The sequence below is a fragment of the Pseudomassariella vexata genome, assembly GCF_002105095.1.
Source record: "Pseudomassariella vexata strain CBS 129021 chromosome Unknown BCR38scaffold_3, whole genome shotgun sequence".
NCBI classification, from domain to species: Eukaryota; Fungi; Ascomycota; class Sordariomycetes; order Amphisphaeriales; family Pseudomassariaceae; genus Pseudomassariella; species Pseudomassariella vexata.
The window spans coordinates 2,822,777-2,848,613 of record NW_024467958.1 but is presented as its reverse complement, the minus strand read 5'-3'; the positions used below and the strand labels follow the sequence as shown (position 1 = coordinate 2,848,613).

General features: G+C 52.3%; 5 protein-coding genes and 1 non-coding gene across 6 annotated transcripts; 3 read left to right on the top strand and 3 right to left on the bottom strand.

Annotated features, from left to right (window-relative positions):
• Window positions 1–6,038: 6,038 nt before the first annotated feature.
• Window positions 6,039–6,782, top strand: BCR38DRAFT_406832 (uncharacterized protein; the record flags this gene model as incomplete). The annotated part of the gene is made up of 1 exon (XM_040858094.1): window positions 6,039–6,782. One exon carries the CDS (start codon window positions 6,039–6,041, stop codon window positions 6,780–6,782), a length of 744 nt encoding a protein of 247 aa, XP_040719242.1.
• A 1,876-nt stretch (window positions 6,783–8,658) lies between these two features.
• On the bottom strand, window positions 8,659–10,986 carry BCR38DRAFT_424856 (uncharacterized protein). Its single transcript, XM_040859685.1, has one exon. The coding sequence runs from the start codon at window positions 10,685–10,687 to the stop codon at window positions 9,014–9,016; it is 1,674 nt and encodes a 557-aa protein (XP_040719241.1). The 5' UTR covers window positions 10,688–10,986; the 3' UTR covers window positions 8,659–9,013.
• A 619-nt stretch (window positions 10,987–11,605) lies between these two features.
• Window positions 11,606–12,728, bottom strand: BCR38DRAFT_406830 (aflatoxin B1 aldehyde reductase member 2; the record flags this gene model as incomplete). The annotated part of the gene is made up of 2 exons (XM_040858093.1): window positions 11,606–12,325; window positions 12,393–12,728. The coding sequence occupies 2 exons, from the start codon at window positions 12,726–12,728 to the stop codon at window positions 11,606–11,608; spliced, it is 1,056 nt and encodes a 351-aa protein (XP_040719240.1).
• Window positions 12,729–15,913: 3,185 nt separating this feature from the next.
• On the bottom strand, window positions 15,914–16,708 carry BCR38DRAFT_317170 (ankyrin repeat-containing domain protein; the record flags this gene model as incomplete). The annotated part of the gene is made up of 1 exon (XM_040854720.1): window positions 15,914–16,708. A coding segment is annotated over one exon (795 nt), but the record flags the coding sequence as incomplete, so codon positions are not given.
• Window positions 16,709–18,914: 2,206 nt separating this feature from the next.
• Window positions 18,915–21,033, top strand: BCR38DRAFT_482427 (ANK-repeat protein MBP1; the record flags this gene model as incomplete). Its single annotated transcript, XM_040863505.1, has 2 exons — window positions 18,915–18,983; window positions 19,057–21,033. 2 exons carry the CDS (start codon window positions 18,915–18,917, stop codon window positions 21,031–21,033), a joined length of 2,046 nt encoding a protein of 681 aa, XP_040719238.1.
• A 1,478-nt stretch (window positions 21,034–22,511) lies between these two features.
• Window positions 22,512–22,614, top strand: BCR38DRAFT_t98. The gene has a single exon. It is a non-coding gene; the product is annotated as a tRNA-Leu (tRNA).
• Window positions 22,615–25,837: the final 3,223 nt, after the last annotated feature.

Below are 25,837 nucleotides of genomic sequence, written 5' to 3'. Positions count from 1 at the left end.
GATCTCCAATACCTTTAGACTGCTCATGCTGGGGCGGATTGCTTGTCGGCTAAAGCAATTTGTGTCCGGTTGGTCAAGTAGCCGCCAGATCAAAAAGCCAATGTATGAAACTCCGGGCTTGTGCTGTTGTCAGCACATGTGTGCGGTCGATGATGATTCCATGAGTCCCGAATCCGATAGCGATTGATCCAGCCATCAAGTTCAGCCGGGGGCATCAGATTGTGTAGTTCGGCAGCCATCTTTCGGCGATACTAGAAAGATGGACTCGGAATCCACATTCTATTCGAATATTCATATGCCGGTACTCCAATCCGCGGAGATCAACCAGCAGACCGCCAGCCAGAACCCTGAAGGCCCGAAGCTAGGGAGCGACAAAGAACCCAAACGGGTTAGTCTGGCTAGAGATTCAGCTGCGCTGAGGTGAGCCCTACGCGGCCACCCACCCCAGTTCCCAGTTGGATCCCTGACCATGCGGCCCCGATAGTGGATGATACTGGTCGGCGATACTCGTATTGTCGATGCTTTCAGGAGCCTTGGTTGGCGAGGGACAACCAATGGTCCACTGCTTATTATTGCCATGTCGTGAAGCTGGGTCTCGTGGACTTAGCGTTCCGTGTCTTCCATGCTCCATGATTTCCATTGGTAAGGGTGAAGGCAAGGGTCAGCCAGCCCGTCAGATGCCAGTACCAGCTTTTGCCACGTGAGCGCCACGAACAGTGATACTCTCAGCAGCTTTTGATCCCGGATAGACGTTGCGACATGGTGCGTCTGCACACTCAACCGGCTCCTGTTGTGCTTCCCTCATGCCTGCCATGCTTTACATTCGTTCCTCCCACTTCCGCTGCTCGTGCAGGTGAACGCAGTGTGAACCACGTCACTCGTGTGGATGCCGGGCGCCAAGATATTGGAAATATGTAGATGATGATGGGGGCTAATTCATGCAGGACTTGACTTGCAGGGTTGCCACTCTAAGTTTAGGACTGCACCAAGTTCCAACCTGGAAATCGTCTATGGCGGGGTCGTTTTGACCTTGCATCCAGGCAAGGCATGCCTGGAGGCAGCTGGCATACAGACTTTTCTCAGCACCAAACTAGCTGAAAACTAGCCAACTGCCCCACTTGGCCACCCTATTTGTCAATCTTCAGCTGCACTTGCCTTCACCTCCTTTTTCCAACATTCGATGTGCATATCACGATCCCCACAACTCTAATCATCCCCGATTTACAGCCATGCAGCAGTCCAATCTCGTGCAGCATTCCATGCTTCAAAGCAGTATTGCATTGCCATAGGTTGCTTGCACCCTTCTCGTAATATGTCCATGCAGACTTTGTTTAACGCGGTGGCGACTTCTAATCATCCTTTCCCCGTGCCATCCATTTGGGCCTTCTAACCCCCAAATCTTCAGGCGGTGAAAACCCACGGGTAGAATCATCAATTGGATCTGACTTCAGCACAACAGGATCCGTCTTAGGGCATCATGTTAGGGCATCATGGAACGTACAGCATTCACCGACGCCCAATTGTGGCGGCTGTTCTGCTCCTGGCAGCGAGCTTCTCCACAGCCGTCGAGTTTGGTTGGCATTTGCAGCATCTACGCGATATGCCCGTTCAGTCAATACTTCGACTTCTGCCCTGCCGCCCAACTACCCAACCAGATCCGTCAAGACGGTAGCAAATCAGAGCCGGCCACAGCCCTATCCGAGATTGACTTCCAGGATGGCAAGCACTGATCGCCTTCCAGATCTCTTACTTGGGACCGTGGACCCCCCACACCGCCTGTCCTTCCCAGCTGGCATCGTTGCGAGAAAACGACTTCACTGGATCCGAGAGCTTTGGCGTAACGTTCTCGAACTACCCTAGAACACGACTCGGCACGTCGTGTCATCCAGACAACAGGTTTTTCCAGCTCACTTGCTTGCTTCGAGGCCTGCACTGCCATTTACCCCGCTATCCAACATCCGACAGCGACTTCCCACGACAGAGGTTTTAGCTCTTTTTGTTACAAGGACCCGATGGGTGTCTCCATCTTGCACTTTGTGCAGGTGAACTCTTGATCGGCAGACTTGCCTACAGCATCACCGTGCACCACGACTTGGTTGGCCATGATTATCTCAAAGAGTTGAGCCGCCATGCTGATGAGTCAGGGATGCACGAGGCATGACGTGCAGTCAGCGCCCCTCTACCTCCCCTCTACCCTGCATCACCATCGGCAAGTTGATCTACTGCCCTCAGCCTTACGATCCCAACAAGGCCTAGGTCCCCTGGCGCTTATTCTTCCAGTGTCACCCCCCCTTTACCCCCCCCCCCCCCCCCTTTTAACCTTGTGGCCAGTCTGCTGCGCGGCTGTCGAATCTAATGGCCATCGGTCACGCACCTGTAAACATTGCCCCACTTTCACCCGAGCGTCGACTCTCTGCACAGACTTTTATATGAAGCAGCTTAATTCGGCATTTCAGCCCTACGACGCTGCCACTTTCGGTCATGCATCCTGAATTGCGTATAACCAACCAATTTTTGCTGGAGTCTGGCCGCATTTCAGGCTGTATTCCATTTTGATTGGTCACCCTGTTCTATCGATTCCACGACCGACTACTTGTGTGAACCATTTTGGTTGCATTACCAAACCGTGGTTGAATGCCTTTCAGCTCAATGGAAGTCGTACCGAGTATTTGTCGTCTCGTGTATCATCCAATAGAAATATGTGGAGTTTATAACCTCGTGGTTAGCCTTGCTGACATCTGGGGCATGTGAAACCACGGCAGTTCACGACTGGGGATACACCTGGGCTCACTCGTGATATCAATGGCTCATGATCACTCTCGCCAGATACTTGACCGGAAGCCCGGCTGATGAGCTGTCAAAATTGCATCCTTCGGTGACAAGCTGGAAGAGTGGAGACGGAAGGATTATTGGCGTCTGACAGGCTGAATTCCAACCGCCCTCTTCGGGTTCCTCTCAGCACTCGCAACATCGTGTCTCGGCGGGAAGTACATGGAACGGGCTCCAGTGATGTTCAATTCCTGGAAATCGCCCAACACAAACACCTCATGACATGCGCTTACGCCTCGCAAGGGAATGCGCCATGAAGACAGTTTCTCGATTGGACCTTTTGCGACTTTGCGAGGATGAGGAATGCGACGTTAGGCCGCGATCTCGAGCGTGCCAGCAACGCGAATTACCCCATGATGGACAGCTTGGTTTCTTACAGTAGTTATATAGTTCCGTTACAAGCACTCAGGTCAAGTGAGATGTAGAGTGACTCAGCTGACGGTAGTGTTTCTCCCTTCTCGTCCACTCACGATGAGCCAAAACTCATGCCAATCAAGATCGGGTAACAGGATATGGGTTTCGAAACCTACTTGCTGACTCAAACTACATCTTATGCGAGGTTCCTCTCAACGGAGTCCGTGTCGTTCCCAAACAGAGAATATTTAAGATCGCAATATGTATCACTACCACAATACGGGCAGTCTAAATGTGCGCGGCCCAATATTTCAGTTTTGCTGATATTGCCTAATGACTTACAGTTGATGAGAGAGCAAGAGACCGCTCTAGACTTCGAAGGGATTATACACCATACTCTCTGGTCTGACTCATTCTTCAGGATGCGAGAGATTCGTCCTTTCCTTGCCGGGTGAACTTCCAGAAGCCATTATGTGCCGCGCGGCCTGTCAGCTGTTTCCGTTGCCTCCGGTCAGAATTTGATCTTTGCAACCTGCTTCAGCATGATCTGAGTCTTTTGGGACCGGGAAAACCCTCAAAGCATCCTGGGTTGACCAGTTATTAGTCCCCACTCTTTGAGGCGCGGTACACAGGCCTCAGTCAAACAACGACACATAGACCCCAAGCTGGCCTCTGCCATGCAGTCATGAGGCTCCGACTGAACAGGTACCTGGCAAAGGCCGAACGCCCGACTCCATAGTCATTCCTACGGGGAACAGTCAAATAACGCAAGTTCGTCTGTAGTACCTAGAATGCCTCGCAGACGCATACCGTAGGTTGTGGGCCATGTATTATCAAAATATGGAACAGACAGGTTCTGGTCATATGTAGTGATATTCCTGGATACTTCCCTAAATAGTGTGGAGCTCAGGCGTTATCTATTTCACCGTATCCGAACAGCCGAGCTTGGCACCGTCAATAGAACACCAGGGAAGGCAGAATACGTGCCATCCTCCATTCGCGTCATAAGTGCCATCTCCAAATTTATGTCTCATCCAGTCCTATTCGCTAGTAATAACCACATACTCCTTTGAATGGGATAGTGGTAAGCGCGATTCCGCAGTAGGCTTGGGGACGCGAGAGCGACAATCCATCCTTCCTTCGTTCACGGGGTTGACCCACTTGGAACCAACTCCAGCCAGCCTGATGGGTGATCATGGGATCCTGAAAGCGAAGGGTGGGTGTGGGCCAGCTGATAGCTCGCATTCTGGAGTCAAACCTCGCCGAGGCTAGGAACTCGCCATGGTTTGTTTAGGCATCAGGAATGTGCTGTGGAGAGGCTGTTGGTGAGATGAGAGATGCCCGAAGCGCGAATTCTTTGGTGGATGGGACGGGTCATACGGACGGGATTGGCGTGATGATAATGCTATGTCTGAAGCTCAAATGGAGAAGGATCGGTGGCTGGCATGATTAAAATTGGCATAGTAGGATCCATGAACTTACTATGGGATTTAGAAATGGCAGCGACCAAACGGATATCCAAAAGAGAATGTTCTGTGTGATTAGTACAGTCGACCCGCCAACTCCGGAAGAGCAAAACATTATAGGGGATGAAGCTAGGTAATTTCTTGGCCCTGGGCATTTGTCCGTGAAGGGATTAGAAGGAAAGACAATAACAAGCTCTATGCAGAGCTGGGCCAGATGCCTATAAGGACAATGGTAAACGGCTAATAACTATTATAGGTTTGCCCGTGTGTGTGTTATCCTTTTATTTTGTGCCAGATGCCCGGCCTATGAGACATCATTCCGTTTAAAACTTGGACACAGAACCCTGATGGATGTTGTCATACGAAAAATTCCAACACTAGTCAATGGTGAATCTGCTCTAATAAACTATTCGCTGAAACCTTGCCTAGAGAAACCATGAAACTTTGGGGGCAGGGCAAGAGAACAATCGAGGGTTTTCTTATGCAAATGGCAAGTACAGGAAGTTTCGAGATGCTCGGATAACTGCAGTTTGGCGTGAAACTTCCTGACTTATACGGAAGGGGAAGCATTTTGAACAAGAACAACTCTGTCTCCAATTCCTTACTGTGATTCAAAGATTCAAGATCATGTACTCAGCGATTTGTGACAACATGTCCGTCAGCCTTGCTCGGCAGCATCTCGAGGTCGATGAATGAGGCTGAAGAACAAAGGAAATGAATGTTGGTTGTTGCTCTCAGAATCACCTGCCGCAAACTCGCATATCCATATCGCGTGTCCTCAAGACAAAGAAAGAGAGAACAAAGGAAACCACCCAACATCATGACCGGCTAATGTCTTGCTTCCCCACGTGGTGGATATTGGTTGACTTCATGTCCGCAAATCAGGTATTGACGGCCAACATAAGAGTCTCATAAGACCATTGGCGAAGGGTTGGAGGTGCACATGGTGTATTCACTAGATGTGTTGTTGGTTTGGGGTTCTATCTCCTAGTAGGTGTAAGGGAGTAGTAGCCGAAATAGGAGACGGCTTGGGGGTCTTTCAAGAGCTGCAGTTCAGTAGCATCCGTCCTGTTAGTCATATGCTGACCACATATCACACTCAACTCAGATGACCTGGTTCAGTCACTTTCCACTATATCTTACATACCAATCCGCATGCCGACAGGTTGAGCAAGCATCCAAATGAATTCGCCGACAGAGAGAAGAGAACCATAAGGTAGAAGTTATCCCTAGTCCCCGCGACTCGTCGTATATTAGAGTATCCCTACCGTGGCCATCGTCAGCAGAAACACATCCAGGATCATCTCAGCAAAACTTCAGGAAGACTCCGAGCTCCCAGTTCACAGACAACATAAAAAAGGACCAATCTGTTCTATATATTCCGAAAATATGGCTGATATTGCATCCACGTCCCAAGAATGGGAGGGGACAGGACCAGCGGATTCTATTCCAAGAAAGGAAATGTCCAAGACTTCAACCACGACGACGAATTTTAGTGGTACTGCATCTATTGACCATGCAGCCACGGGAATCAATTACCACCACTTGGAAGCCATACTCCGCGGGTCTGTGGGCACCAAGTCAGTTTTGAAATGGATTTTGGCAACTGGCGAGGAGGAGAAGTCAGAGAAAGCACGAAGAGAGATCGAAGAAAACAAAGCTAAACCAGACACGACCGTGGCCGTGATCATAGGGGGACTCCGGTTTTGCGTCCAGATTTTCCTTGCAATAGGCATATTCTTCATGAATGCTCTTATCTGGTACGTTTGGCGCGACTCTGACAGCAACGAGCCTGGTACTGTTTTGCACATTATGTTGTTGGTGTTGCCTGCCATGACATGCGCCTGGTTCCTACTTCTTCGGATGAGGTTCGAATTCAAAAAGAGAAACTGGTGGAGGATCGTTTCCCGCGTCTTCGAATTCATCATTATGGGTGCATGGTACTGCTTTGGGGGTATGGCTATGTTGCAGTTGGCCCATTCTAAAACGAAGATGGGTATGGACCAATACCAGTCTGTTCGGATCCTCGGCATGGCCACCCTTGTCTGCGCGGGTGTGACTACCATCATAGCTTTGTTGCGAATATTTCAAGCGACGAAGGACAAGTTTGAAGAGTGGTTGGAAAGAAGATAGAGATTGAGACTTGTGATCTACATGACGGCCATGGTCAGGTTTCTTTGGGAGATGCGATAGGGGATTTCCTGGTTTTTCATCTTCTTTCGTTTATTAAAGTGGTAGAAATGACGACTTTATGTGTGCTTGCATTTATCTTCAGAGGGATTGAATCATCAATGATGTGTTCATATGGATTCTTGGAAGGTGTTTAAATTGCATGGTGTTGTCACTAAGGCAATGAAGTTGCTATAATGTGAACCTGCAGAACCCGTAATATGGAGAAGCACTACTTGGGATGGTTATTAAGTTATCCATCAACTAGCAAATGGGGTGTCCAGCACAGCTATCCAGTAACACGCTTTTAGTGCCGAATTGCTACGTAGGAGTTTCAAGATGCCTATAATCCACATCCTGTGCATAGTATATAGTAGCTAACATTGAGTCTGCTTCCCTTTAAGACATTATGTCATTATCCTTGAAGCATGAAATTTTAAACTGCATCGTGCAATGCAATGTCTGAGGTTGCGAATACCATATCTGACGTGGTGGTGCCAACATGATTCACAAGTACACACCTCATCTCGCCACATATAATTTGCAACGTCCTGCGCCTTGTCCTTGCGAAATCACCATGGCCTATAATATTCAGCACTGCATCAATTATATTGGCTCTTCCCCAGGGCTGCGCGGATGCTTGACCCAAGTAAGCAACTCCGCTTCCCATGGCCGCGAAACCTATACCCTGTATCATTACTAGTAAGCAGCTGAAAAAGGATCCAAAAGCGCCCCCAACACTCGTCTATCAGTGTCAGCTTAGCAAGCTGGGTCCGTGTTCAGCTGTCAACATGCCAGCCTGCCTCCTCAAGTCGCATTACCTTCGCATAGTGCAGATCACTGGGTGGCGCGGTGGCATGGATCGATGCACGACCCGGAGGAACGAGCATCGCGCAAATATACGAGATTTCAATAGAGTATCAACGATTGAGTGGACTAGATGGAGGTGTACGTCTAGTGAAGCAGATTACTCAAATCAACGTGTGCAGTCAGCCAGGCGAAGATCAGCATCTGGATTTGTTCAAGTCGTCAATCTTGATCCCACCCTTTCAATTAAAGCAACAACACCAGATGGAAAACATCGCTTAATGTCATTTCGACGCGGATCTGTATGCAGTACACCTCTGCATGCACGCAGATTTCGAATATTACAACCCTCATGATACTTGGTCTTCCACTAGTTTTCAGTGCTGTGAGGGGTGCTGATACCCTGGTCCAAACAGGCCGGTACTTGACCTGTCACACAATTTGTATGCAGTGATCAGTCGCTTAAAATAGGTTATCTCATCCGCCAACCGTCTGCTTGCCTAGAGAGGTATAGTAATCCTGATGAAGACCATGACTTCGTCTAGTCAGCTCGGTTCAATAATCATTCCCAGCGAAGACAATATACTGTATCCAAGTATCACTCTAGTCTCGACCCTGCCCGCGGGACGGCAAGCCCATCAGGAGAGGCTTCGACGCCGACTCAGCTGAAGCAAGAGAACAGCTCAGGAAATCAATTCTACTATTTTACTGTATGGCGCCACTCACTCACCGTCCTATCTTACATCACAGCCTCGAAGTCAACAGCAAGACGCGCAAATAGCTCCCCGTATAACACTGCCCTGCCTGGCTTACCCCAACCCGAGACCACCCCAAAACGAAAAGAGGTCTCGACTACACACTCGCATAACAACGTCACTAAAGTATTCCATAGCGTAGAGCCCAACTTGCCCTAGCAAAGCCCTCCCGCCATCGATGGAAACCCGGATGTACCCAATACACCCAGTAACCCTTGTACTCGGGCGAGCTTCTAAAGCACGTGGGAAATATAGGTGTATGCACGCGAAGCAAAGAAACCCCAAATCCATTCCCGGTACCTAGAACGCCGTGTGATGCTAATGCTCACGATGGGGGACGGGGAGCTGCACTAGCTAATCTGTCCTACAACATCGTGATCCTCATCCGTCTATATATCTCGCGTTGTCTTGATTCCCAGATCAGATCCAACGTCTAACAAACAAACCCCTGTATCCGTCTGGAGGACAGAGTCTGAACTGAATGTAACACAACTGACAACAAACCAACACTGTATATCACCTTCTCAAGATCTCGCCAAAATCAGTCTATCCCCTCAACTCCAAGGCACCTATCAACACTCCACACACTCCATCCTCCACGGCAAACCTCGACCCTTATCTCACTACCACACCTTAGTCTAACCTCTCGTCATCCTTATCACTCTCCTCACTGTCATAGTCCACCTCCACGGCGCCCGCCTTCCGCGCCGCGTCCTCCGTCATCTCCCTCCACGTACTCCAACTCAACATCAAAAACGCCACAATAATCATGACCCCGCCAAACAGCGCGGCGGCACTGATGGCTTCTCCCGTGAGGGCCCAATCGGCAAGCGCCACGATGAAAATCGTTAGCAACGCCGCGACTGAACTCAGCACGGGGCTCGTCAACGAGATGAGCACCAAGAAACTTCCCGCAAACGTCGCGTTCATGACGACGCTGAGCCAAAGGTAGAGGGCTGTCTCGCCCGTTGGGAGCTCGAATGTCTCCCAGCCGAGCATGTGCAGCAACGGAAGAGGGATCCAGAGAACGGTCAGAGTGAAAAACCCGATGCAGCTACCGAAGGCGTTGGCAAAGATCATGCCGCGCTGGGCGGAGACGCCTTCGGGCGGGCAAGCCCAGCGTTTGTAGAGTACCTCATAGAGGCCGTAGAGCACGCTGCCGACACCGATGATCATGTTACCCAAGAACCTGGTTCCGTCTGCTGAGGCTGGCTCTTCTGATCCTTCGGCGGGGGGTTTGGAGTCGCCGTAGGCCACGACTAGAACGCCCACAATGGCGATGAGCACCGCGAGGCTCTTGTCGAGGCGCAGCTTCTCCTTGAGCAGGGGCACGCTGAAGGCGTAGGCGAAGAAGGCAGAGCAGTTGTAGATAGCCGTCAGATCACTCGGACTCGTCATGTTGACAGCCAAATACCAGCTCAATCCCGCGACCGTCAGCGCACTGGTGACGAAGGCCGTGGTACGGATCAAGTACGGCCAAGGGCTCAAATGCGCCATGTGCTTGGGCTCCAGGTCTTGAGCCTGCACCATGTGCGCCGTGCTGCGGAGGATGTAGACGTGCCGCTTCCAGAACGTCCTCCAGGGCGTCTGCCACTTCTGCAGGCGCAGGACGAGGAGCTGGACGGGCCAGAGCATAGCCCATGAACCGTGGGTCAGATACAGCATGCAGTATGCCTTGTTCCAGCCGAGGTCCTGCTGCACGTACGCCGCTAGCTCCGTCTGGATGCAGAAGGAGACGAGCGAGATGATAAGGAAGACGGCGGCATATGTGTACTTTTTGCGCGCTGCTATACGCGCCTGTGTGTCTGGTGATCGGGATCGCATCGTGGAGCGCCGGGCGAGCGAGGGTCGCGTGCGTGAAGTTGACCAGCTGGAAGGCATGAGCAGAGGTGACGGCGCCCCCCGAGACCGTCCGCGCTCTTCATCGTTTTTGTGAAGGAGGGGAGTGCCAGAGCGGCCATTGCTAGGCCGGGTGTAGGAAGGTCTGTCCATGTCGTCGTCGTCTTCCTCCTCGTCTTCCTCCTCGTCGCTGTCTAGATGCAGTTTCTTATCGTTGTCGTAGCGTCCGACATTACTTAGAGGTGAACGTTCTGCCGGCTCGAAAGAAAGTCGCTTGCCGAACGCAGGTGTCCGCTCGCCGACGGTGTCACACCCGCTGCCAATGTAATCTTCGATGTCGGTTTCGCAGGAGGCGGCTGTGAGCGGCAAAGGCTCGGATCCGTCGTCGAGGAAAGGTGACCGAAGGCTGGGATGGAGGTTCGAAAGCGCCGGCGGAATCCTCGACAGGCGGAGCTCGCGTGAAGGCATCAAATCTGACTAAAGAGTGTGCAGAAGGGGAAAGGAAGGAAGGCAAAGGATAATAAAGGCGTGGCTAAGCTCGCGTGCAACGGAAGTATGATACCAGAATACACACATGGATGACATGTGCAGGAAGGTGCATTGATTAGCGTAGACTCAATATGCAAGTGTACTTAATGTGGTTCCGAACTCTACCAGTGAGAGTGGTTGTGGCTATCTCGACTTAGAGCGCTATCCGACGAGTAATGGAGTTGTTGACTTCGTCTCAGACGGTGATGACGCCAAACGACAGAGACCCTTAATCCCCCCTTGGCAGCTTTACTAGGATTGAATAGGGAATGCCGGGCTGCAGGCTCGCTAATTGCGATGCTGCGGCTGGACCCAACCGGGATAATCGTGGCTGAAAAGAGAAGGGGTTTTGCGGTCGAGATCTCTGGGTGAGATCGTGGCTGACTTTGAGCTCATCGTGGTCAATATTCACCAAAGACATCAATATAATTCCATTTTGTTGTGATGAACTTGGAAACCCTCGTGATAGGGCATATTTTTCAACTGATGTTCGTCCCAGCAATTGTGCACATCTCTGTTCCTGCATTTTACACGTGCCACCGAGCCAACCATTTGGAAGGTTCAGCCTCTCGGGAGCCCGCCGTCAGAAAACTGACCACGACTCAAGTTAGCCGATATGCTCAGCCGATAGTCCGAAGTCTCCCTACTCAAACACACAGGTCGTCTTAATGTTTTCTGCTGGTTGTTCAGCTACACGGGTTGCAAGTCTGGACGGGTCGTTATTGACTTCTTGTTTTTTTGCTGCTAATGCCCACTGTTTGTTCAGACGTCGCTCTTTTGCGAAGTCAGAGCGGCCGCCCTCACAATGCTCCATGAATCATGCAGTGAGACCTAGGACGACCAAACCACATGAACAGCTCACTTCTTATTCTTACCAAAAATGGCCTCTTTGGTGTCATACGTATATTCCAGATCCTTATGCCAATAGTTCGGCCCATCTGCCTTAGCAATCAACCATGCCTTATCAAGCTCCTTGACCACTTCCTCAGGCAATGGCCCCTTCTCCAAACACGCCAAATTCTCATCCAACTGCGCGAGACTGCTTGCCCCGATAAGAATGCCATCATTTCCATCCGTAACCTTGAGCTGCGAGTGATGTACCGTCCATCTGAGAGCCGTCTCAATCATACTCAACCCGTGCTGCTCAACGGCCGTCTCGATCGTCTTGAGCGCCGCGAACGTTGAGTCTTTGAAGTACCGCCCCCGGTACATCTTGCCTATGCTAGTCGTCTTGTCGCTGAAGCGACCCTCGCTCGGCACCATGTCCTTGCTCTTGATTTTGCCACTGAACAGCCCGCCCGCCACGGGGTTGTACACGACGATGTCGAGGCCGTATCGTCGGCAGGCCGGGATCAGTTCCGCGTCGATGCCCCGCGTGATGACATTGTACATACCCTGGTAGATGGTCGGGCGCACCCAGCCGTTGGCCTTGCACAGCATCACAACCTCGGCTACTTCGAAGGCTGTGTAGTTGCTGACGCCTAGTTGGACGAACTTGCCCGCCTTGTGGAGCTTGTCGAGGGCACTGAAGGTGTCGGCGAAGGGGGTTGCACGGTCGGCAGCGTGAACGTAAAGGATCTGTTGGTAAGGGGCTGTTAGCCAGCTGAAGACCCGGACTGACCCCTTTTCGTCGAAGTGCACGTACATCAATGCAATCCGTCCCCAACTCTTTCAAGCTCGTCTCTACACTCTCCAGCACATTCTCGGCCGTGTTGTCGCCCGGAGCAGCCGGATACCTAACCTTGGTCGCCAGCGTCAAGCCGCGCTCCTTCCACTTCGCCTCGCGCGTGAAGGCCTCCTGCTTGCCGTTGACGTAGAGGCGTGCCGTGTCGACCTCGTTGTAGCCGCGCTCCTGGAACTTATCCAGCATCTTGTTGTACTCGCCCAGGTCCGTGATGCGGGCGCCGGCCTCCTCGTCCGGTCCGTAGATCATCAGACCTAGGATCACGCGAGGCTTGCCCGTGCTCGTGATAAGAGGCATTTTGGGAATGTAATGATGTGACGATAATACGAAGTCTGTAGGACGGGCAGTAAGAGACGCGAGAGAAAAGTTTTCCGTGCACAAACTATGTTGAGCACTCCATTTGGTTATTGGTGTATAGCTTGAGGGGGACTTACGTCATGACTTGGTAGAAAGATGGGGCTTCATGGGCGGCAGTTGTCTGAAGTATTGGGAAATCTCTTCGGCTTTAAGAAGAATCGAAAGCCTATAAACTCCAGTTCCGTACATCGGAAATAACTGCGATTTCTAAGCCGAATTACACGCAGATGCTGGTAACGCCGCGGCCATCATGTCGAATAGAAGAGCGAGGCGACTGATCTCATCAAGGTGAAGTAACCCCGCTGCACTGCACTGGTGTGGGGTTGCTAGCATGAAGTTTATTGCTGGAAAGTCGCGATGAAGGTCTTACTGGCTTGTTCCGCTGCGATGCGCGACTTGCTTGGAGGGCAACTGGAATTTAGATGACCCATTAACAATACGGGTGGGTTGCCGTTTTTATCCGATTCGCAGCGTTCTGACCCAGCCTATTCTATATAGCATGAGGAAACAATCGACAGAAGCGGGCTGAGACCTGCATATAGCCATGTATAGATACGAGCATGCCAGCCCACAGGAGGAGGGGCCTATATGTTTGCTCTCACCCGCCCTCAATTGCGAACCTCTTTTACAAGAGCCATAGCACCAGCAATGAGCTACTATTTCTTCCTTGGACGATGGACGTTGGCCCATGCTACTAGCGACCTCTACCGAAGACCGGAAACGTCGAGTGATAATGCATGATGCTGGCAAGGTCAACTGTAGGCATATCGTGTAACTGTAATTTATTATCCTCAGGTTGCAGCTTTGTAGCAAGCTAAACCGATGTAGCAACCCATGGATCTAGAAGCGACTGATAATGTGTCTGCATGTTGTCGTCTCGACTACTTCAAGGGTGAGGAGTCGAATCCCACTACCGGGGTTGACGCTCTTCCACAATTCAAGATACTAGAGTTGAAAGGGTGCGAAAATGTCAATTACACGATCCCAAAACTGTTCGCGCCAAAATGAATTATCTCGTCGTCGATCGAGTTGTTTACTAGTAGAGACTCATCTAGCAGCACTCAAACAAATAGCTGTCTTGTGACATGATTGGCTAGTAGCGCAGCGTTAATACTCAGGCAAAGTTTCTTGCCCAGTATAGCAGCTGCCAGACCGTGCCAACCCATCAATTCGAATATGGTGTCCCTCTGAGAAAATGGAGACCTTAATTGTATTCGTGTAATCCCGTTAGCTCATTGGGTTGACCTATCTGTTATGATATGAATAGGGATTCCCCATAGCGACGAAAGACCTCTCGTGCAATCACCGTGTCAATCACAAGAGTCTCTGTATGTCAACTAATCTCGGGGACATCCTACTTTACCCAGATGACCCTATCAGTGTCATGTAACAGGAACTGGCGACTATTATGAAGCCCAACTGTGGTCCCCCATTCAACGTATCCATCTTTCCTCAGTCATCGCGAACGACGACAGCATGAAACATTGCAAAGAAGACCCTAAGCAGTAGTGAGCCATGAGATCACATAAAATGACTCCCACGAGCTGCCAGTCTCGCAACTATTCAGCCCTAACTCCTCATACTCAAGACAACATCCTCAGCCTCCCCTCACCAAACTCCTCCAATCATCCCTACCCGCCGAACTCAGAAGCTGGGGTGGCAAAATGTTGCAATTTGTCTATTTTTACCGGACGGGGTTTCTGTTCACATACCACAATATCCATAAGTGGACTACCCCCGTCGAATTCAGGGCCCGTCTGTTTATGAATGTGAGGTTATTTGCTTTGCAGAGCGTTTGGCAAGGGATGAGGATCGGGTTGACGGTGGCCCAGCTGGCATATTTGGGTTTTGTCGCCTCGGGGGCGTGATACGTGTGTTTGGTGGCGTGAATGTTGACCGTGGAGGGGGACTTGCAAATCATGAAGGGGGATGCTGGGGCAAGGGTTAATCAGGTGCCGTGCGATGGGTTGCTGGAAAATCTGGGGGGCAGGCCGATGGTAAGGAGCGTGGTTTTGCGTGGAATGCTTTATTTAGTTAGCGAGTCGCCGGCGGATAATATGACGAAGGAGCAGGTGTTGAAGGATTGTCCGGAGACGTTGAGCCGGCGCATGATTTGAGTGATCGCATGCATCGGTGGGTTTGACTGTTTTGCGCCGCTTGGATGGTGGTCGTGTCTGTTGAAGTGATTGGATGGGCGAAGAGGGTCTTTGAGGCGAAGTTTTCGCAGTATATGTCTGTCATGTCCTTTATTTTCTCGAGAAGCCGAGGAGCTGGACTTCTTCCACAAGCTGACGGAGATGGTGACTTTACCGACAGGCCCCAGAGGTTGAAGAGGCCGAGTTGATTTGAAGCGAACGAGTTGAATATTGCTTGTGGTTGAAGCGGCACGAGAGATAGGGAGGAAGGAAATAACAAAATTCATTCGACAATGACGAGACATCACTTTTCCCCGGTAAAGTAATGACTAGCAAATGCCGGTTCTGGTAACTGGAGGCTGCGAGATCAGCCACCGGGTCATCACAGGCGTGCCAGTATTGTCACACGGAATGCGACTCTCATATCCTTGAAAGGCGATTCGAACGACTTCTAGCACTATCGGAAGATCCGGGTAGCGTGAAAGCATCCCAGCATATTTGTCCGATGTTAGCTATGCCTCGTACAGACAAGGCTACAAGCATGCACACGTCGGCCTAGCGGAAGAAGATCAAACAAGTGAAAATCAGATGCTCGCCGGATCAACATAGATTTGAATAATCCCACGTTGAGATATAAGCGGCCAGCTCGTAACAGATTTGAACGCTAAGGATGATCGCGCACTAAAAGGCCCGCAGGAACCTTGGATTCCCGGTCCGCAAGCAGGATGATAACCACGGCGACCAGTTGAGGACATGATGTATGTCCGCAGCTGGGTGTGAAACAAGTTGTAACGGGGCGATCAGCCAGTCTGTTGGTGGGTTTAGCCAGCCGTAGTTGATTTTCTCATGCTGGAAGGGTTCCTACGATGGACTCAATCTCTCCTTTCATCACCTCGCACCAACACCACTCCACTCAGCAGGCGTTTCAGCCTCGGTATACGCACCCTTCGCCACAAGAAACTTCACAAAATCAGTCCTGTTAACCTCTGTCGCCCACTGCAACGGCGTCCTTCCCTCGTCATCCACCACGTCCAGGGGCGAACCCGCATCGACCAGCGTCTTAAGAATCTCCATCTGCTTCCCAATGCAAGCAAGATGAATAGGAAGCGCGCCGGAATACCCAGGAGAAGGCACAGATATGTCCGCTCCCAAAGCCAGCAGGAAAGCGATGAGATACTTGTTGGACTTGGCCGTAGCGCGACATAGGGGCGTCTCACCCTTCGATATGAGATTCACGTTTGCGCCGGCATTGACGAGGATCTCGACGATTTCGCTCCGGCCTTGCGATACGGCATAATGGAGTGCTGTTTGGCCCGTCTTATCCTTCTTGTCCAAAGATGCGCCACGCTCGCAGAGGAGTCTGGTTAATTGCGCGTTGCCGTGGAGCACGGCGTCGTACAGGGCAGTCTGACCGTTGTTGTCCACCGCTTCCAAGTCAGCTCCGTAGTCCAACAACTCGACTGCCCGACCAAGACGCTCCCACATGATGGCTTTGTATAGAGGAGTGCGACCTCGCACATTCCTGATCCCTTGATCAGCGCCGTTTACAAGCAGGATCCGGATCACGTTGAGATTCCGCATCTCTGCGGACGGTTGCTGCATGGCGGCATAGTGTAGCGCCGTGTTCTGCTGCTCGTCCGTCGCGTTCACGCGAGCTCCAAATTCCAGCAGCAATGTGACGAGTGAGTCGGACATCTCGTCTTTCACGGCTCGGATGAGTGGTGTTCGACCATGCTCATCCACTGCTTGAAGGTTCGCTCCGGCGAGTACCAACGCGTTGATGATGGCCATGGCATCTCTCGAAGCTGCCTCGTCGTCGCCAGACAAGGCCATCTCAGCATGGGTGAGTGCCCTGTTGATCGGTGATGTACTCGAGCTTCTGAGTGGCGCATTAGGATCGGCCTTGTCGGATAGACATCTGTAGACGGCAGCGTAGTTACCATTGGTGATGCCGGCGTGCAGTTTCCGGATGATCCTGCTGTCTATCTTGTGGGATCGTTTTGATTTTGGCCGAAACCTCGCAATAAGATGCTGGGCGCTCTGTGTAGAGGATTCCTTAAACAAAGTGATGGCTACTTGAGGCTTTAATCTTGCAAGTTCCGCATATTTCTCCACGTGATCTTTTGCTTGATCATGATGCGGAAAATGCACCGAAGTCTCCACAAGGTCGCCACTAAAGTCATTGTCAGCTTCACGGACGAGCAGGTAAGGCGTATTCGGCAGGATGGAACAGCCTTTAACCTCAAGCATAGACAAGAAGTTGATGTGCTTACCTCATCAGACAGTCCAATATCAGGGCCAATGATGCCCGGTTCCTTCTCAAGTTATGCCTTGCATCAAAGAAGGAGTCTTGCAGTATGGGGACAATCTTTGATATTGCCAATGGGTCCTCCTCGACGCTGTACCGGCGTAGGCGTCTTACTTCGAGATCGACGTCGAGAATGGTGGAGCTGACAGCTTGCACAATGACTACAATACAGTCCCGGAAGTCCAATATTTTTTCGAACTCCAAAGTCCCGTCTTCTGCCTCGGGTTGCAAGAGGGACGCGAGTCTCTGAAGTACGGCCTTAGTGGCGAGACATTCTGCTGAGATAGGAGAGAGGCTCGCCGGACTCTTTTGGATACGAGCTTGAAGTGCAATGAGTGCCTCCGCAGTGATGCCGCACACCTCAGCGACACCACCAACCAACATTGGAAGAGGAACAGACTCAGTGGCAGGATCACCCATCATGGGCGACAGCAATAGGTACGAACGTAAGCAAAGTTTCGATGGCAGATTGAAAGATCAGCAGAGCAGAGGAGTTGAGATGGGGAACAGAGGAAGGAAATTGAACATGCTCCTGGGCGGCACGGCCCACGGCATCGTCAGTGATCTGACGATACATCCCCTCGAGGCAGGAAGCAACCCAACGTTCTTAACGAGTCTGGACCCAGAGACCTGTCAGGCATGACCGAGCCTTTCCGTTCTTTTCTTAGGATTATTGCTACGGCATCCACTTAGTACACCCTAGGATGTCTGTGGGCGATTAAAATACGCCTTGGGATATGTGCTAAGGGATGTGGCTGCCACGAGGGAATGGGGATACAATTGCTGACGATCTAGCAGCTAAGCTGCTGTCAGTTATGCGTACCGAATAATTGCGGCATAGTGACGATGGTTTCGTTTTCATGCACATCGTCATCGAGTAGCTGTGACAGCACTCTGGATTGACTGAGAAGAAGGAAGAAAAACTGCCACTGGCGTGGGCTCATGGTGTAGAGACATCGGCTCATGTACTTCCTAACTGAAGATGGCCTGCACCGACGCCATGCAGCCCAGCTAGGTGCTACTCGTCCGGTAGTGACTAGTGTCGCTATGAATGGTGAGACGGGAATAGGCTTCAGAGAGTTACACAATAAGAGCAATGCTGTGCTGTTGATCAGTTCGTACGCAAGGCATTGTGACAGTTGATCAAGAAAATTGACTCCGGAACTAACGACGCGAGCAGGCTCACCTGAGTTGCAGTCAAGGAGCAGTGACGGGTCGACTTGACTTTGACCATGGTCCGAGCTCAGGGATCAACCCCAAAAGGCTGGGTGCCGGGGCCTTGGACCGGGACTTTTACCGCCGTTATCCGAGTCCAAATCGCGACTTAAGTCGAACCGCGTCCTGCCCACCATTCATCATTTCGCGTCACCGCGTCTTCACCAATCGATTCTGTAAGAGTCACCTACCCTGACCTATACTCGGCAACGGTCAGATTGGTTCTATCGCTGTCCTAATTCAACCGTTTCCCTTTTTGCCGACCACTTTTGGCCCACCACTTTTGGCCCACCACTTTTGGCCCGAATCCAATCTTGGGCAACCTTCACTTCGCCAAGCTGAATCGCCAACCACCTCCCCGCCATCCTCCCTGTATCTCACCCCTCATTGTGTAATGCCTCGGCATTCTGGATAGGTGTTTTATTCTAATCCCAACTTGTGTGACGGTTGTAAGCACAAGTAACCAAGATGGTGAAGGGTGCGACGGCCACTGTTGCCGACACCGGCCCCGGCATCTACAGTGCCACCTACAGTGGTGTGAGTCTCCAAATACATGTCCGCCATCATCATCATCTTGGTAGACATAGCTGACCAGGATCCCTGTTGCTAGATCCCCGTGTATGAGTTCCAATTCGGCGCCGATCTGAAGGAACATGTAATGCGCCGACGTCAAGACGACTGGATCAATGCGACACACATCCTCAAAGCCGCTGGCTTCGACAAGCCGGCACGAACCAGGATTCTTGAGCGAGAAGTACAGAAGGACGTCCATGAGAAGATCCAGGGCGGTTATGGCAAATACCAGGGTACCTGGATTCCCCTCGAGGCTGGCGAGCAACTTGCGCATCGCAACAACGCCTACGAGAAACTCCGACCCATCTTCGAGTACATTCCTGGCAACCAGAGCCCCCCTCCTGCTCCTCGTCACACCAGCAAGCCAAAGGCTCCCAGAAAACCAGCCGTGCCCAAGTTCCCATTACCCAGAGCGGCAGCGGCAGCGGCAGTGGCGGCGGCGGCAGCAGCGGCTGCTGCAGAGGAGTTGGAGACCGCGGGCCAACAGCTGAATGATGACGATACCCCCGACAACGTCACAGTGGCCTCGGCCTCGTACATGGCTGAAGAAGACCGCCAGGATATGTCGCATTACTCCACGGGCCATCGTAAGAGAAAGCGCGACGAGCCTGTCCAGGACCTCACGGAGCAGCAACATGCCGTCTACGGCGATGAGTTGTTGGATTACTTCCTCCTCTGCCGCCAGGATGCGCCGACTTTCCGACCTGAGCCACCCCCTAATTTCCAACCTGATTGGTATATTGATTCGGAGAGGCACAGCGCGCTTCACTGGGCATCTGCCATGGGTGATGTGGATGTGGTCAAACAGCTGAAGCGATTCAACGCGAATCTGGCCGCGCAGAATGTTCGGGGGGAGACGCCCTTCATGCGTGCTGTGAACTTCACCAACTGCTATGAGAAGCAAACGTTTCCGGCCATCATGCGCGAGCTGTTCGACTCGGTTGATGCCAGAGACGAGACAGGCAGTACCGTCATTCACCACGCCACCATCATGAAGAGTGGCAGAGTGACAAGCCACTCCTGCTCCCGCTACTATCTCGACAACATCCTCAATAAGCTACAGGAGATTCATGACCCGAGCTTCGTCCAGCACATAATAGATGCTCAGGACCACAAGGGCAACACTGCCTTGCATCTCGCCGCCCAGACCAATGCCCGCAAATGCATACGAGCACTGCTGGGCCGAGGAGCATCGACCGACATCGCAAACGCTGAGGGTGTTCGCGCCGAGGAGATGATCCAGTCACTCAATGCCTCGAGAGGGCCCAAGGAGCGTGCCCCGCAGCGTTCGTCGTCGCCTTTCGCGCCCGAATCACAGCGCCATGTGTCTTTCCGCGATGCACTGACCGAAAACGGCAACAAGGTGGCCCCCACATACAACTCTGAGGCCGCAAGCACGGTGCAGAATAAGATCACGCCTCTTGTGATGGGTAAATTTCAGGAATTGATTCAGAGTTACGAAGAGGAATGGAAGGAGAAGAATGAAGCCGAATTGGAGGCCCGCCGCATTCTGGCCAACACGGAGGGCGAGCTTGCTATGGTACACCAGCAGATCGCAGAGTTGCAAGCCACTCTTGAGCCTGAGGACAAAACCGCGCAGACCCAAGCCGAGGCGAACCTGTTGCAACAAGAAGTCCTGGATCTTCTAGCCACCCAGAACCATATCCACATCGAAGCAGCCGTCCAGCAGGCCCTTGCCGCTACCAACGGGAATGGGAACATCAATGGTACGGATGATGACGAATCGCCCGAAGCAATGACGAGACTGAGACAGGAGGTCCGTGATGCCATTTTGGATCAGCGCCAGGCCGAGAAAGAGTACGTGGAGGCGATGGCCGTTGCCGGGACCGGCGACAAGATTGACCAGTACCGACGTCTCCTGAAGCAGTGTCTGGACCGCAACGATGCCGAAAGTCTGGACGCGAACCTGGATGATTTGATTGAAATGATGGAGGAGGAGCGCAGTGGGGTTGGGGCTGTTATTATGCCTCCGGGAGAGCCGATGATGATGTAAAAACGACGTGGGAGCTGTTTCTCTCTGTCTCTCGTGGTTTTGGCCATCTTGATTACGGCGAGAGAGAGACTTGTTTAGGCTTGCATTGTTTTGTCCGGTCTGACTACTTTTTATACTGCGTACGCATGTGACTACACCATGTCATGAATGGAATGGGCGTTTAGGTTGGCAGGGCAAGAGGGGGTGGTTTGGTTTTGACTGAGTATATAAGTCGAGTTTGAGGCGATTCTAGGCGTTCTTGGCAGGTAGGGTAGGCTAGGGACGGAGGCTTCACTTCGACTTTACCGAATCTGGTCAATGGAAAATATTGTAAAATCATGACTGATTGACTACCTCCTATCATGCAAATTGTGCGGTCTATTCCAGGAAGCAGAAAACAAGGGCTAGGTGGGATGGGCATCACCCAACACAAACCGACTTCTGGCTATCCACATGCCCATCGCTCACGTCAAGCGAGTTGGAATACGGACACGGCCATTTAAAATCGGTAGAGGTAATCAAAAAGTTCTACCTGGAGCAATAGCGAGACTGTATGTTGCAGACAGACGCCATAAGAAATCTGACAGAGGCGATTCGCGTTCTGAAATTCACACTCGGGTACATGGGACTATTTGAGCACTATTCCATCTTCCGCTGCACTCAGCAAATTTCACCCTCTTGGCGCTCTGTGTTGATCTCTCCTCTTTAATCGTTTAATCGAACACCAAAACGAAACCCGAACCAATGATACAGTCGCTTCATAGGCCATGGCCGAATGGAGAGCGCCACGCCTATTCCAACTGTGGGTGTTTTCGACTTCGAATAGCGGAAATCTAGAGCAGCCTCAAGAGTCAACATGACTTAAACCCGAATCGTTGCAGTACCACGGCAACTGGAATTTGAAACAATGTTACGGCCGCTTCATTCGCCGAGCCAAATCTAATATCACCGCCGCAAAATCCTCAGCCAAGGGAAGGGACGCCTTATTACCACAGCCAGCACCGGACCGCAGTTAAGGCCTAGCATCATAATCCAACAAAAGATCAGATACTGACGTACCCACCTGATCGCATCAGCTTGTCAAGGACCGCTGAACCGTTGTGGCGCAACCAAAAGAAGACGCGCATCAGTGTCCATGAGTCCAATGATACATCCGCTTCACGCTTCGTGCCAATTGTCGACTGATATCGTTACCTTGATTCGTACTTGTAGCACCTCTGCCCACCACACTATTAATAACCTCCTATTATCAATCATTATAGCGGATCTGTGTAATCCTGCATTATTTTGTTGAAATAATGTCCTGCGTGAATATGCTGGAAGTAGGGCTTGATATAGAGCCCATATCTGAAATATTATAGAATAGCCTTACCGCTGCGATTAAGGGTCCACTCTATAACAATGATACTAAAGCCGCCCCCTTCTGTATAGCCCCCTGGATAATAATAAAGAACAACGTACCCCACAAGCAAGTTGGCCACTTTTTCTTAACATCAACCGGTGAGATGGCCGAGTTGGTTATGGCGCCAGGTTAAGGTCCCAACCCTAACTACAATATTCCTGGTGGAGCAATCCTCATGGGTTCGAATCCCATTCTCATCACAAGTCCTTCATACGAAGCGTTCTTTTCAAGGGAGATTTCTGACTTTCATCGATAACTTCTTCGAACAGCGTCAAATCATCAAACCGATTGCGGCATTCGATTCCTAACGACCGTTTACGTCGGACAGTGACCTCGCATCGCACGCGAAGCGAGGACGCAAGCGATGGCGGCGCCGATGGTGATCGACGGGGGACGGGCGGGACTCGAACAGAGTTTTCACCACCCCCACGCCAACGAAAGTGCCCACGCACCGAACGTGGAGCGCACCAGCAGAAAGAACGCAGAGAGGGAAGGGATCGGAAGAGAACTACAAAAGGTAGAACAAGAGATTGCCGACTTGGTCCCACGTGAGAAGATTGAGGTCATGGGGGGTTTGATGGAGCGTTGGCTGGGGTTGAAACTAGCCGGCAGGACGCTGGAGGAGGGGGGCGACAGACCCGCCACACATGCCGACGTACTGGCAGTGACTCTGGCCCTTGCCGAAATTCCTGCGGCGATCCAGACGATGGTTGAGAAGACCATGCAGGATACGGTGAAGAACGTGGCCTTGCCTACAACTCGATCCTGGGCCTCTATCGCCTCAGGATCGGCCCAGGGACGGGGACCCGGTGAAGCCCCAGTGTGGCAGCAGCGGGTTGTAGTGCCCCAGCGAAGGGAGAGAGAGGTAGTGATCCGGGGGACAGAGGACCCTAATATGAAGAACAGATCGGCGGCTGAGGTCGTAAAGGCAGTGCTACCAGTGCTACGAATACGGCCATATCGCGAAACACTGCAAGAAGACGGCGCGTTGCGGCGTCTGCGCTGCAACGGCACACCCAGGGGGTGAAAAAGACTGCCCCGAGAAGGCACCTAGCGGCAAAAAACGTTGTGTGAACTGCAAAGGGAAGCACACGGCGTGGGACAGGGACTGCCCTACGGCAGAACAGCAGCGGCTACGCGTACGCGAGGCGTACGCTCACCGCCCCCGACAATTTGAGGTCCGCAGCTACTCGGACGGGTTATCTAGTGAGGGCAGGCTCACACCACCTAGCTCATTGACCAGCGACGGGTTTACAGTTGTACGACCCCGGGGCCGCCCCCTGGGCGGATCGCGAGTGGAGCAGGAGCGAACCGAACGGTCTGCGTCAGCAATGCGTAGCTTCCTCACTAAGGGACGTACGAACGAAGATATACCATCGACAGCTTAATGGTAGTCTCTATTCTGTACTGGAATATCGCAGATTCAAAGGCGAACGCAACGCTAGCGCTGGATAAGGGGGGTGACTATGATATAATAGCGGTTCAAGAGCCATGGATCAACCGGCGGACGAAGGCGATTTATTGCCCGAGGTCGTCCAGGTACGAAGTAGTGTACAGCAGCGGCAGAGCTGCGCTATACGTCCATAAACGATACGACGTGGCTACGTTGTGACCCCGTACCGGGATGGACTGGAGCAGTATTACGTTCGGGGCAGGCCCGGACGCCCTTACAATCTGGTCTATCTATTCACCAAACCAGACCGGGAGCCGCTGGGTCAGCCCGCTCCAAGACCTCCATAATGGGGCGCCGGAGGGGACACAGGTCCTCGTAGGGGACTTCAATACACATCACCCGCTGTGGGACGTCCACGGACGGTCGTCACGGGGCAGCGACAACGTAGTGGAGTTTGCGCGACGCTGGCGATTAGAGCTCGTTACGCCGTTCGGGGAAATCACACGGCAAAGGCACAAACAACGAGACTCAACTATCGACCTAGCCTGGGTGACGAAAGGGGCTAGGATTGATTACGATGGGGACCCGGGCCTAGAGGGCTCAGACCACAGAGCGCAAGTGATTAGGGTAATATCCAACGGGGAAGCAGTCAAGGAGGGCCGCCGCAGTGTCGAAGGGTGGAACTGGGCGATGGCGGATAAGTGGCTCATCGTAGCCGAATCAAGCCAGAGATTTATGAATTATTTGCCGGTTGAGACGATAACGGAGTTGGACCAGGCTGTTGACTGGGTTATCCGGAACCTCCAAGAGATCGCCGACGTGGCGGTCCCGAGACGCACCGTTGGCCGAGGCGCTGAGACGAAGAGACGACGGCGGGACTACCTCCAGGCAAGGTCGCAGACCAACTGGGACGAATATACAAGAGCCGGCCAAAAACAACGGCTCGAAATCAGCGAAGCGCAGACGCGTAGCTGGCACGAGAAGCTCGAGGGGACGGCGAAGGATCACAAAAGCCTGTGGGCACTGCAGAGGTGGGCTAGGCTACGGAGCTGGGCCCCCCCTGAGGCCCACGGCTTGCCAGATCTCCGGAGGGACGCCGGCGACACGCTTACGGCACGTACACATGATGAGAAGGCAAAATTACTAGCTGAGAGGTTCTTCCCAGACCCGTGTATAGATCTATCGGACCTCGATCGCGGCCTATTACAGACGAGACCAGAGCTGAACGTCCCTAGGGAGGTGACCACAATGGATATCGAGTCTATCATCAAAGGAACGGCTGCTCGGAAGGCTCCCGGCGACGACCTGATCCCCACTGGCCTGCTAAAGGCCTGCGGTGAACCCCTATGGGAGATCCTAGCGGATCTGGCAACAGCTAGCTTTAGGCTGGGGTACTACCCGGAGCGCTTCCGCTCAGCGAGGGTGGTTGTTATCCCTAAGCCTAATAAAACGACAGCTCAGAAGCAGACCCCTGGCGGCTGGCGCCCCATTGCCCTGCTTAGCACGGTAGGGAAGGTAATAGAGACGGCGATGAGCCAGCGTATCACCAAAGTAGCTGAGGCGGCCGGCCTACTACCAAACGGCCAAATGGGTAACCGCGCTGGGAGGTCCACCGAACTGGCAATACGTATAGTTGAGGACGTGGTCTATACGGCGTGGAGACGCGGGGGCATCGCCTCGCTGCTACAGCTAGACATCAAGGGGGCATTCGATACGGTCAATTACAGACGGCTGATTTCCATATTAGCCCGGAAAGGCTACCCGGAGTGGGTTCAGGAGTGGGTACGCAGCTTCGTGGAGGATAGGACGGTACGCCTCCGGTTCGATGGCAAGGAGTCAGAGCCAATCCCCCTACGAGCTGGCGTCCCCCAGGGGTCACCGCTATCCCCGATACTGTTTATATTATACATTTCAACGCTGTACGAGGAGCTAGCGGAGCAGCACCCACTACTTTTAGTAGTCGGGTTCGCGGACGACACGAACCTGCTAAGCGTCGGCACCGATCCAGACACGACCTGCCGCCGGTTGGA

What these genes read in the sequence shown, in the direction of transcription:
- BCR38DRAFT_424856 (XM_040859685.1), bottom strand. Translation starts at nt 10,687, where the DNA reads ATGCCTTCACGCGAGCTCCGCCTGTCGAGGATTCCGCCGGCGCTTTCG.